The 14349-nt window shown below is 40.4% G+C and overlaps 1 protein-coding gene across 7 annotated transcripts in view; it reads left to right on the top strand.

Moving 5' to 3' along the window:
- fmnl2a (formin-like 2a) overlaps positions 1 to 14349 on the top strand; it is a 168025-nt gene that overhangs the window by 62382 nt on the left and 91294 nt on the right. For all 7 annotated transcript variants that reach the window (XM_057852649.1, XM_057852650.1, XM_057852654.1 and 4 more), the window contains one exon: positions 7915 to 7991. In XM_057852649.1, the coding sequence (XP_057708632.1) occupies positions 7915 to 7991 (77 nt within the window). The remainder of the gene's footprint in view (positions 1 to 7914; positions 7992 to 14349) is intronic.

The raw sequence follows: 14349 nt of genomic DNA on the forward strand, positions 1-14349 counted from the left end.
GTTTGTAGTTGATTTGCTCTATCTGTGTGAAGGGTTCAGCAGCAACCCATTTGATGTAAATGTGGGAGCGGACTTCTCGGCAAAAATGAGCGGTGGACGGCCATCTTGTGCGGAATGGCAAGTTTGAAAGAATTGGCGCCGAACGGTGGGGCCCAAAAAAGAGCCTTGCTCTATTTTCAGAGCGCCACCGCCCTTATGTCAACAACGCATCTAATAGCAGAGGGGCATGCATACTTATATCTGTGGTATCGGGCTGTTTCGGCGGACGGATACACATAAATCATGGCCGATGAAACCGTAATAAATGCGCTTTTTAAAAGTTTTGCGAGCTCTGGGAAACTCGAAAAATTACTCTTATACCTCTCCTCGCTAAGCTAAATGGTCCTTGATGTGCGTTTGTGTAAAAATGTAGTTCACGAACAGCAAAAAAAACTATTCACCTTCTCACCGAAACTAGTAAAACTTTTTACACGGCTATTATAATGCCCCCTACTTGCTGAAATAGGAAAAGTCTGTTTTCTTGTGCAACAATGAACAAGAAACGCATTTGTGCTTGGCACTATAGTAAATATGCTTACCGCTTTTGAACTCCTGACAGCGTCTACGTCAGGCTATGTGGCTCCTCCCGTTTTGCGCTTGCTGTGGACCGCTCTTCATACTGGGCTGACGTTAGTTTGAAAAGGCTTTTACACTGGTGGGTCATTTTTTTTGATAGGGTGCCATTTGGACATAACAGAGTGGACAATAACAGGGGGGACATTTTGCACTAAAGTTAGCCCTTAGCCTCGCTTTGCTAGCATAATAGCTAACATGACTTTGGATACTTGATGAAAAATTAGTAATTTCACAGTAAACCTTTCGAAATGATTCAGTTCAATCAATTTCTTAGATATTTAGCTTTGACAGAGTGGACACGTAATGATCAACCACACTGAAGGTACTTCATAAAACTGTCAGGTATGAGACAGAAGAACCAGTAGCGTATCGCAAATACAAGGTTTTATTAGTGTTGGCAGGCAGTGAAAAACGGTCAAGAACTGGTGAGATGGCATAGTCGGGTCGGCTGGGGAGGCTGATCAGGCGCAGTCGGGTCAAGCAGAGCAGGTTGAACTGACTGGGTCAGGACTGGCAATCGGTCAAGGACTGTCAACGAGCAGAAACTGGCTGAATCATCGACGAACTGACACGAACTGTTTGGAGGCCATGCCTTAAATACACAGCTGGTAACAAGTTGCAGGTGGCGGTAATTAGGAGTGATTGGCTGATGAGCTTCCTGATAGGTGGAGTGGCAGTAAGCTGAGCGTGCTGGAATACTCCCAAAATTAGTGGAAAGGGCCATGCTCATGACAAAAACTGTAACATCTGATTTTTAAAGTAGTTTTTAAAAAAAAATTGCTCCCAACAGTTGAATTTCCCATCACTGGTGTGATGTTATCGCAGAATAGTGATGTAATTTTAATAAATGGGGAACTTTCTTAAAGGCACACTAACACAACAGAGTGGACAGTGACACTGGGGACGAAAAAAAAGGGTTTTGTTTTATTTCATATAAATTATTTAGATTTAAAAACAACACATAATTAAAGATCGTTTATCCAGGACAATAAAATTGTAAATTATTTTAGATTTTTTGCACTACCATAGTAGTTATTTTAGAGGATGATTTTGAATGAAATGCACTGGGAACGCAGCAAAAATGCAAAACAACCTTTTACTAGAGGTAAATTAGATTTAGAAAATAGAATTTAGGAGCCTCTACCCTTGGATTTATAACAGAAGGCAATTGATAATACACGCACACAAAAAAAAGTTGAATCAGTATACAGTGATCACTTGTTTTTCGCGGTTAATGGAGACCAGAACCCGCCGCGATAAGAGAAAAACCGCAAAGTAGCGCCCCCTTTTGTGTGTGTGTGTGTGTTCAATGTAGGTATTTATTCAGGTTTACCATTGGAAAGAGATACATACATATAAGACATTTTTCACTTTTTTCCCCAAAGTATAATTAAAAAAAACTTATATGTATATATTTTTTAATAAATGTTTTTTAAGCACTTCAAATGTAATAAGTTTTAAACATGTTACTGTCACACCAAATTATTTTTAACCCAAAAGAACCCACGGTGGCGCTATTGAGTGAGTCCACTCAAATCCGCTCAAGCTACTCACTTAAACACAATGAGTTGCCACAGCAACTGTTTAACAAGTCAAACGATGATTGACGCATGCTTCGCTTCGAAGTTTCGAGTTCTATGTGTCTCTAGCAAGATAGAACCTTAACATCTGTCATTCATCGTTAACTTTAATAAGCAACCCCAGTGCACTGCCTGACCAAGAAAAGCAGCAGGAGCGAGAGTGAGAGACTACGTGATCGGATTGGGACAGCTCTATAAAATACTGCATTTATTTATGTATTTTTTAATTGGGAAAAAAAATCCACGATGGACTGAGGGCGCGGTTCAGTTCTTTTTTTCCGTATTGTTCAAACACAAACGTAAAGAATCTACAAAAATTGTCATCCGCTGCATTCTCTGGTCATTGTGTGTGCAATCATTGAGCGGTCAGCATGTGAATAATCATACAAAACTGTTATGTTAATGGTGCTGCACTCAGATTTTTGTCCCCTCTTTAGTTTGAAGAAGTCCCAAAACACTAACAATCTGAAGTCAACTCTAAAATCATGGGACGGTTGGACTTTTGTGTGAGATACAGTTTGTGGTTTCTTGACTAACAGGTTCTTGGGTGTACAATCTACCCGAGTCGATGTATTTGTTCAGCATGAGTCGTTTTGTTTTAACAGTTAACAGAATTGACGACTCCGCATGTTTTTTTCCCCCGGTCGAGAGCTTGGAGGGCACACGGCTGTTAATTTGGAGAGTAAAGTGAGCATTGCCAAGGAGAAGGGGGCCTGAGGGGAAAAAGGCGACATGCGAGAGGGGTGAAACAAGAGGTTGGTAGAAAGAGAGGGAGGGAAGGAGACAAAAAGAGGCACCAGAGGAAGAGAGAAAGAGTTATGGGGCTTCTTTCGACATTCCTGCGCCATCCCCCTTTTCTTCAAACTCAAACAATTGACACTTTGTGCGGCGGCGAGAGAGCTGGAGGTCATTGCCTCGGGTTTGCGTATAGGCAGTCTCCGATGCATTCCTCGGGGCAGCTCCTAGCCAATGGGCGCCCAAGGAGGTTGAGCTCCCATCCAACCAGTCCTTGAAGAATGTATCAGCCATTGATTTGTTTCCAGGATCTTCGAATTCTCTTGTACACTTTCGCTACTCCGCTCTCCTCCTCTGTGTCGCAGCTGGTTGTACTTATGTGGAGTGCTCAGTGGTTGCCTGGGGAAGGGGAAAAGGAGGGGAGAGGGAGTGCTGCCTCTGGGAGCCTGCACAGTACCCCAAAATATGCTTTCCACACAAAAGGGCTCCTCCCTAATAAAAAATACACTGTTTCTCATCTGCTTTTTTGCCAAATACACCGCCCAAGCCTGAAGACACAGGGTGGGAACAACTCTTTTCCGTGGATAAAAACTGACACAATGCTTGGTTGGCCAGAGAAAGTTTGTTTTTATAAGAAAAATGACATCAATTTACACCCACATATGATAAAAGTGAAAACTGTTTTGTTTCTGAATGTATTAATTGCTGAAAACATACTAAAACAATATACACCTAAGCTCCTTTCGCACACGCTGAAACACCTTGAGAATCACGGGATTTAAACAGGCAGCCCTTGTATGTGAACGCAACTTCCCGGGTCGACTGAGATTGAGATTACGGGGACATTTTACGGGTCGCACTTTAGAATAATTCCCGTGAAAGTCACGGCATGAGGCTTATGTGAAAGCAAGCGTTAAATTCCCGTGTCACAGAACAATGGCTGATGACGTATAGATCATGGCGGGCCGATCGTCACTTCCACTTTTTTCGCAGTAAGACGAAAAGCGGTAAACAAACATCGCAAATATTACATAACAAGCTGGAAATAGCTAAATTAAACTGAAAACATAACAAAATTAAATTGCTACTGGATTATAGAGTCGAGGAAGAGAGTGCATCGTCCATCTTTGGAAATGTGTGGTTTATTTTGTTGCCGGTGTTAGGGTCTGCAACTGCGGAAACAAGGTTGTACCTCAAAGCAGAAAACAACGGAGGGATGTGTTAATAAGTATTTGGTCAATACCAAGAGTTAGAGCAGGGCGGTAAACCGAAAATTTACCGTCACCGAAATTCTGAACGATGACCGACGTAATTTTGACCATGTCGGTAAATTCGGTAAATTAATAAAACAAGAAAATATAGTCTTTTCATCCCGCTTTGATTCTGTGTTGTTCGTCTATGTTCATTCCCCTTTAAGAAAGCAGTGAATGTGCTTACGTAGGGAATCACGTGATCATCAGGAAGCCAATCAAACAAAAGCCCGGTAAGCTAACGCTAGCAGCTAACGCTACAAGCAAAACGTGATGGAGTGTGGCTTAAGGGAGGTTCACCAAACTTTCAACCGACATTTAGTAGACTCTTGGTGGCATCCAGACGGGCTTTCACCCGCTGTCCTCCTTTGTTCTCACGATTTCCGGAGATGGTGTTTTCAGTGCTTTCTACTGGTAGCCAGGGTAACGCTAGCTAGCGGCTAACGCTACAAATGAACGTTATGGGGTCGGATAGCGGCTCTAACCTTGTCGAAACGGCTGAACTTAATGAGTGGATTGGGCACGGACTGCATCTAGCAATTACTATGTGGCGTTATTTTGTATCTGTCTGTGTGTGATGCCTCTGATAGCTTTTGTGATGGTAAAGCATTCAGCATAAAGTACAATCCAACGGCAAAACTTATAATGACCGAGAAATGGCCCCAGCTATTTTTATTGTGCGTGCATTTATTAAAAAAAGCACTGGGGGGAAAAAAAACCCTTAAACCATAAAGTAAACACTTGTATTTAACAATTATGTCACAGCAGCCATTAACAATAAGTTGTCTTTTTGAAGTGTACTGTTCAAGCTGCAAGTCATTTTTGTTACAATTACATGTTTGCACAGGCATATTGATTTTGACAATGTACATTGTTCAAGTCATACACGCTGTTATAAATGTTCATACTTGAATTCTTATTGCTTACAATACATTTTTATAAACTTAATGTTTAGACTGCATGTACAATTGTTAAATACAGTATATCAAATTGAATGCTGGTAAATAAATCAACAAGAAATAGTTAATCTGTATTTCATGCATTGATTCAGATTTTCAAATTATATAACAGTCCGCTTGGGCGAATTTATCGTCATTTATCGTTATCGAGATAAATCTGCTCAATTTACCGTGATACATGTTTAAGGCCATATCGCCCAGCCCTACCAAGAGTTCATCTCAATACTTTGTTATGTACCCTTTGTTGTCAATAACGGAGGCCAAACGTTTTCTGTAACTTTTCACAAGCTTTTCACACACTGTTGCTTAGAGGCGTGCGAAATTTCCATTTCTTAGATTATTCGTCATTAGGCCGTGGTGGAAGATTCGAGAACGATTCTCAAATATCCATATTCCGATTATTGAATTATACCAGGTAAAGCGGAAGTAAAACACTGTCAGCGCGGTCTTTGGGACGCAATGAGGAACGGACCGAGAGTAAATATCATGTTCAACTCATGCCGCTAGATAAAAAAAAACAATCACACCTGACTGCGGCTGACGGCCGCTACAAACAACGCCCAGTTGCTAGTTGCTACAAACATACGGCGACAGTAGATATCATATATATGTAGAACTAGATGCAAAATGACAGACGACGTCAGTGTTAGAACATGTATTATTGAACAGAGATGCGAAATGATAGACTTTCCGGCGTAAGTAAACAGCCGCCATCTTAAAGCAGTAGACCTCTCTAGAAGGCTCTGTTGTAGCGAACCTAATTAACTTTTTATCTAAAAGACTCCTAAATCGGCAGAATCTCGTCTTGAATCTATCTTTAAATGATGAAATAGTGTTAAAACTTTGACAAAGGCAGACAGAAGGGAAATTATGGAATAACGGGAGCAATTTTAACAACTGTAACAGTTGATTGACAATATTCATTTAAATTGAATGTAGTTTAAAGCTGCTGATACAGAATAGGGACTGGAGTTTTTTATTTACTGTTATTTTTGTATATTTGTTTACTGTTATACTGTATGTTAACTTGACACTGATATAGTAATTTGGTTCAGCCTGAGAGGATTTTTGAACAATTTTGGAACAAATGTACAAAACATTAAAAAAAAGAAAAAGGAGGGGGGTGCATCAATAATTGTTTTATAATCGAATCGGAGCCTCTGAATCGTAATCGAATCGTTAGGTGCCCAAAGATTCCCAGCTCCACTGTTGCTGGTATTTTGGCCCATTCCGCCATGCAGATCTCCTCTAGAGCAGTGATGTTTTGGGGCTGTCGTTAGGCAACACACACTTTCAAATTCCTCCACAGATTTTCTATGGGGTTGAGATCTGGAGACTGACTAGGCCACTCCAGGACCTTGAAATGCTTCTTACGAAGCCACTCCCTTTGTTGCCCTGGCTGTGTGTTTGGGATCATTGTCATGCTGAAAGACCCAGCCACGTCTCATCTTCAATGCCGTTGCTCATGGAAGGAGAGTTGCACTCAAAATCTCTCGATACATGGCCCCATTCATGCTTTCCTTTACACAGATCAGTCGTCTTGGTCCCTTTGCAGAAAAACAGCCCCAAAGCATGATGTTTCCAACCCCATGCTTCACAGTGGGTATGGTGTTCTTCGGATGCAATTCAGTATTCTTTCTCCTCCAAACACGAGAACCTGTGTTTCTACCAAAAAGTTCTATTTTGGTTTCATCTGACCATAACATATTCTTCCAGTCCTCGTCTGGATATTCCAAATGCTCTCCAGCGAACCGCAGACGGGCCTGGACGTGTACTGGCTTTAGCAGGGGGACACGTCTGGTGCAGGATTTGAGTCCATGGCGGCGCATTGTGTTACTGATAGTAGCCTTTGTTACTGTGGACCCAGCTCTCTGTAGGTCATTCACTAAGTATCCCCATGTGTTTCTGGGATTTTTGCTCACCAATCTTGTTATCATTTTGACACTACTGGGTTAGATCTTGCATGGAGCCCCCAGATAGAGGGAGATTATCAGTGGTCTTGTATGTCTTCCATTTTCTAATAATTGCCCCTACAGTTGATTTCTTTACACCAAGCGTTTTACCTATTGCAGATTCAGTCTTCCCAGCCTGGTGTAGGTCTGCAATTTTGTCTCTGGTGTCCTTCGACAGCACTATAATGTTTACTATTTCAAAACAAAGTCTTGATTGTAATTTCTCTTCCTAACCGTGCTACTACTTATCGTTACATATTTTTTTCTGACACTGATCAATATAGCTCATTATTTGACAAGACTTGTTGTGTAACAGTGTGAATGGCCCTTCCATTCATTCATTATGCATGTCACACCCATTTCTCTTTTGCCACTCTCTGCCCAGCACTGAGACTGCAATACATCGTAGTCAGTTTTAAACCAATGAGGAAAGTTAATCAGAATCAGAATTGCCTTTATTTTGACTGCGGTTTATATAATACAATTAAACTAGAGGTTGCTACTACAGTACAGCCCGGAGAGATTAGTGCTATTTAAAAACCTGACATGAGTAAATAAGATCACGAGCAAGACCTAGTATATATTCACAGTTTCCAGTGAGTCAGCTCTCCATGATGTTTACTGCTCTGTGGTTCCTGGCGGCTTAAACTGCAGATATTATTGTGTGAGGAACTCAATCCTTGCTTTCTCAGTGTTTACAAACTGCCTTCTGCTATGCTGCTTTTTCAGGATTCTATCTGCCCACAAACGTCACTGTGCGATGAAGTGATTCACGGAGCTAGCTGGTTTGATGAAATATTAACCCGTTCTTCTTGTTCCCTAGAAATTCCGCAGAAGAGTTCAGGAGTCCACCCAGGTGTTGAGAGAACTGGAAATTTCATTACGGACCAATCATATAGGGTGAGTGTAAACACAGTAAACCACGGCTTTCAAACGTCCGACTGGGGCAATTGTTAGTCACTTGAATGAAGGTTTTCCAAATTCCAAAGTGACACCAGGTCAGAGGAAACTGTATCCTGTCACCCAGTTAGTCCTGTCGTGAAGGTAAAATTTGGCCGCCAATGTAGCCAATTTCAGGAAAGGTGGAAACAAGAATATTTTTTAGTTCAGTATAAATGGTAAATGGAGAGTGTTTATGTAGCACATTTATCTGCATGTTTAACATGCCCAAAGTGCTTTACATTAGCATATATAGTGCCTTGCAAAAGTATTCGGCCCCCTTGAACCTTGCAACCTTTCGCCACATTTCAGGCTTCAAACATAAAGATATAAAATTTTAATTTTTTGTCAAGAATCAACAACAAGTGGGACACAATCGTGAAGTGGAACAAAATTTATTGGATAATTTAAACTTTTTTAACAAATAAAAAACTGAAAAGTGGGGCGTACAATATTATTCGGCCCCCTTGCGTTAATACTTTGTAGCGCCACCTTTTGCTCCAATTACAGCTGCAAGTCGCTTGGGGTACGTTTCTGTCAGTCTTGCACATCGAGAGACTGACATTCTTGCCCATTCTTCCTTGCAAAACAGCTCGAGCTCAGTGAGGTTGGATGGAGTGTTTGTAAACAGCAGTCTTCAGCTCTTTCCACAGATTCTCGATTGGATTCAGGTCTGGACTTTGACTTGGCCATTCTAACACCTGGATACGTTTATTTTTGAACCATTCCATTGTAGATTTGGCTTTGTTTTGGATCATTGTCCTGTTGGAAGATAAATCTCCGTCCCAGTCTCAGGTCTTGTGCAGATACCAACAGGTTTTCTTCCAGAATGTTCCTGTATTTGGCTGCATCCATCTTCCCGTCAATTTTAACCATCTTCCCTGTCCCTGCTGAAGAAAAGCAGGCCCAAACCATGATGCTGCCACCACCATGTTTGACAGTGGGGATGGTGTGTTCAGGGTGATGAGCTGTGTTGCTTTTACGCCAAACATATCGTTTTGCATTGTGGCCAAAAAGTTCAATTTTGGTTTCATCTGACCAGAGCACCTTCTTCCACATGTTTGGTGTGTCTCCCAGGTGGCTTGTGGCAAACTTTAAATGAGACTTATTATGGATATCTTTGAGAAATGGCTTTCTTCTTGCCACTCTTCCATAAAGGCCAGATTTGTGCAGTGTACGACTGATTGTTGTCCTATGGACAGACTCTCCCACCTCAGCTGTAGATCTCTGCAGTTCATCCAGAGTGATCATGGGCCTCTTGGCTGCATCTCTGATCAGTTTTCTCCTTGTTTGAGAAGAAAGTTTGGAAGGACGGCCGGGTCTTGGTAGATTTGCAGTGGTCTGATGCTCCTTCCATTTCAATATGATGGCTTGCACAGTGCTCCTTGAGATGTTTAAAGCTTGGGAAATCTTTTTGTATCCAAATCCGGCTTTAAACTTCTCCACAACAGTATCTCGGACCTGCCTGGTGTGTTCCTTGGTTTTCATAATGCTCTCTGCACTTTAAACAGAACCCTGAGACTATCACAGAGCAGGTGCATTTATACGGAGACTTGATTACACACAGGTGGATTCTGTTTATCATCATCGGTCATATAGGACAACATTGGATCATTCAGAGATCCTCACTGAACTTCTGGAGTGAGTTTGCTGCACTGAAAGTAAAGGGGCCGAATAATATTGCACGCCCCACTTTTCAGTTTTTTATTTGTTAAAAAAGTTTAAATTATCCAATAAATGTTGTTCCACTTCACGATTGTGTCCCACTTGTTGATTCTTGACAAAAAAATTAAATTTCATATCTTTATGTTTGAAGCCTGAAATGTGGCGAAAGGTTGCAAGATTCAAGGGGGCCGAATACTTTTGCAAGGCACTGTATTTACTTTTCACGCACACATTCAGACATCAATGGTGCTTCTGCCATGCAAGGCACTGCCGACCAATTGGGGGCATATTAGGGTTCAGTGCCTTGCCCAAGGGCACTTTGACAGTGGGAGTTGTAGCCGAGAATCGAACCCAGGACAATTCGAGCTACCAACTGCGCCACGGCTGCCTCATATAGGCAAGTTTCATGAGCGAAACACGGGTGGCGCCATCTTTGACATTTTCTGCTATGGACTTTTGGTTTGGACAGAACAACATGAAGTGCAGTTGAAGTAAGCAGTGTGTAGACAAAGTTAAAACTGCAAAATCAAACCAGGGGAACCTACTGAATCTCCAAAAATGGATTCATCACGACGTAACTGAAGCTCCGGGAGTCTTTGTGTGGTGCGTTTGTTCTTATCTGTTCGTTGCACGTTACGTGGACAAAATTCAAACAATCTGTGCAGCCTGTGTTAGCATAAGGTGCAGATTGATATGCCGGCCACTTGAGGGACAAAAATGAGGCAAAATTACAAATAATATTACAGTTGCCAAATGCAGAAGGGCTGACACAGATTTTGTTGTAACAAGAAAAATACTACAAGGTATTGTCTATCTGGTTAGATTATAGTGGTATAATGAGCTCATCACACATGTACATTAAAACACAAATAGTATGTCATTGTTTTTTATTGCAGATATTGATTGCAATAAAATATTTGGACAACATGATTCCATTTCTTGTTTTATTTAAAGCGATTGGTGCATGTGCTAAACAGGTCAATAAATGACAATTCATAAAATTATTAGGAAAAATGTTAACGGAGGTTGAGTATAAGTTCAGCTTTCCATCATCAAAGTAGAATGAACGTAGTCTTGATATATGTCCATCAGCGTACAGTAAGTGTTGTTGTGAGGCACGTCAAGTTGTCTTCCCTTGCCTAACAGCATTTTCCACCTGAAAACAAAAAATGAGCAGATAAGTGTTTGTTTTCCATTTCTTTATTGTTGTATAACTAGATGTAGCAAAGCTAATGATGTCTCAGCTGTGACGCAAAACAGAATTGTAGTCAAATTGAACAAAATTGTGCCATCCTACACCTACTGATTATCAACAGGCTAGCAGAAGATAGTATGTGTTGCAACCACGGCAACACAGTAGTTGTGGTATATCATATTAAACATCATAATTACAATCATCATCGTAATAACAATATCAAAGACAAGTTGTTTCATGTGCAAGATTTTAGCTTTAGTATTTACTGGGCACATGAAAATGCAGGGATAGAAAAAACACACCTTTCATGACTCAGCGGTGACATGGCTACATAAACACCGGGTCTTTGTGGTGGCATGGGCTAGGTTCCACATCTGCTTTCATGAACATATTGTCCTCCCATGTCGTGTGATGGCAGATGGATGCAGTATTTCCAAATGGTCTTTTTTGAGGAATTTTGATGAGTGATGCCACTCCAGCTCCATTGTGGCTTTGGTGAGAGAGTGTAAAACGGAAGTCGCGAGCAGAAATGCAGAAGTAAAGCGCAAGTACCTCGGAAACTTGTCTATAGAGGCACCCCCCCACCCCACCCCCCGATATGTATCACCACATATGTACAGAAAAATTGCTATGCTGAGGAATGACAATACAAGACATCTACGCAACTAGACTTTCATAAGAACATGTAAAAATGGTAGAGAAATGAAAGCATGTCAGCAATCATCATGTTCTGAAGAACCAATCCAAAGATTGAGAAAACTGGATTACTTGGATGGCTCTTTTTTGAACACTTTTTTGTGGCCCACACTCACCAACATGTATCTCCTACAGCCCGCAGATAAATTGAGGTTGACCGCTGTAGTAAATAGACAATTCTAGAGGTGCACGATAATTATCGGTCCAATAATAGGAATTAAGACGTCATCACAATAAATCCAATAACATTATTAATAGGCCCGATAATATATAATATTTTTGGCACGGTGTCGGGGGATTAGGATGTGTGCGTTTTGAGTTGTTTCATGGACCAATATCGCAAAAGTCTCCTCTCCTCTTGCACCAAATGTTTTATCTGTTGACAAAGCACAATACCTGTTGGGCTTTTGTTTGTTTTAGTTCAGTACTCATTGTTCAGGGGAACACATCATCAATGATATTGACTACCGTAATTTCCCGAATATAAGGCGCACCCGTGTATAACGCGCACCCCAAATTTACTTGTAAAATCTAGGGGAAATTATTGTACCCGTGTATAATGCGCACCCAAGTTTTAGCACCAATAAATAGAAGAATACAAGAAAACAGAGCTCGTGTACAGATACAGAAATGTAATTTTACTGACTGGTCAAACACAGCAGCAGCATAGCACATTGGTAGTTCAAAACATTACCGTAAACTGACAATATATAACGTAAGAATATGACTTGACAACTTCTTCAACTTACCAGAATCCAGGAGAAAACAAAACAGATGGGACTTTTCTTTTAAAGGCTGCTGTATAACTTGCTTGTTTCATCATGATGACTAAATGTTTCTTCCATGGATTGATACGGTAAAATAAAAGTGAGGATTTACGTCGGAAATCGGAAAGCGCATCGCTGTACACTAGACTGTAACAATAGGAACTATTCTTATTTGGGTCTGAGTTTCCCGAGGGACAGATATAGTTGACGGACACGGGAAGTCTGTGTTGTCTTACGTTTGTTATGGTCCAAGTTGCGGAGCCGCAATAAATTTGGACTTAAATGAGTTCAAGAAACTAAATTCTGTGCTTTATGAAGAGTGAAAAAAGTAGAATTTAACACAGACGAAATCATTCGACCAATCAGAGTGAAGTATTACCGAAACAAAATGGTGACGTCACGTACCGTAATGGTCGGCAACGGATCGCTGCATACGTTTCTTCAACACAACATGGCCGTGTCAATAAAAAAAATGTGACCTTTGTATATATATATATATATATATATATATATATATATATATATATATATATATATTTATTTATTTCTGTCTCCATCCCTGTACCCGTGTATAATGCACACCATGATTTTATAAGTTGATTTGGGGGGGGGGGGGGAGTGTGCGTTATATTCGGGAAATTACGGTAATTGATTGTGACTGACTCAAATTTTATTTATTTGGAAAAATAAATATGGGCACTTTATTTGAAGTCAAAACTGTTCTTGTCTTTGTTTTGTTCATTATAATAATGTTCATGTCATCTAGAGGTGTGCAAAATTTCCGATTCTTAGATTATTCGCGATTCGACAGTGGAAGATTTGAGAATGATTCACAAACATGCACAAAATAAACATGGGCACTTTATTTGAAGTCAAAACTGTTCTTGTCTTTGTTTTGTTCATTATAATAATGTTCATGTCATCTAGAGGTGTGCAAAATTTCCGATTCTTAGATTATTCGCGATTCGGCCATGGAAGATTCAAGAACGATTCACAAACATGCAAATTCCGATTATTGAAATATGCCAAGTAAAGCGGAAGTACAACACACTCAGCGCGCTGCGCGGTCTTTGGGACGCAATGAGGAACACAGCAAGAGTAGCTAAACATCATGCTTCTCATTACCCGGCCCCTCGGGTAATGCCAATGCTCAACTCACGGCTCTAGCTCAACTCATGCTACGAGATAAAAAAACACAACATCCCTGACTGCTGCCGAAAAGCTGCTACAAAGTACATCCACATAATGTTACGGTAGATATCATTTATATAGGACTAGGTGCATAATAGATTCGGTAGCGTTAGAGGCACATCTACAATAAGCCAGATGCGGGCGTTAGAAAACGAACGCCATCTTAAAGCAGTACACTTCCCTGCAAGGCTGGTGTAGCGAACCTTCCAAGCAAACCTTATTAACTTTTTATCTAAAATACTCCTAAATTGGTAAAATATTGACTTGAATCTATCTTTAAAATAGTTTTAAAACTTTCACATGTCGAAAGTAGACAAAAGGGAAATTATGGAATAACGGGAGCAATTTTAACAACTTTAACGGTTGATTCACAACATTAATTGAATGTCGTTTAAAGCTGCTGATACAGAATGGGTACTGGAATTTTTTTATTTACTGTTATTTTTGTATATTTTTTACTGCTATATGTTAACTTGATACTGAAATAGTAGTTTAGTTTAGCCTGAGATTATTTTTGAACAATTTTGGAACTAATGTACAAAACATTTAAAAAAAAAAAAAAATGGAGGTTGGGTGCATCAGTACTCGTTTTATAATCGAATCGGAACCTCTGAATCGTAATCGTAATCGAATCGTTAGGTGCCCAAAGATTCCCAGCTCTAATGGTCATATAACAAGGGTCGCGATGCAGAAATCGCAGACATCAAGGAGTGGTCGAGATTTTCGTTTTCATATATTTACCCTTTTAAACGTTTTTTTCCCCCAATTTTTATTTGTTTGGATTGATTATTTATCATCTAACATA

This window comes from Corythoichthys intestinalis, chromosome 12 (assembly GCF_030265065.1).
Source record: "Corythoichthys intestinalis isolate RoL2023-P3 chromosome 12, ASM3026506v1, whole genome shotgun sequence".
NCBI classification, from domain to species: domain Eukaryota; kingdom Metazoa; phylum Chordata; class Actinopteri; order Syngnathiformes; family Syngnathidae; genus Corythoichthys; species Corythoichthys intestinalis.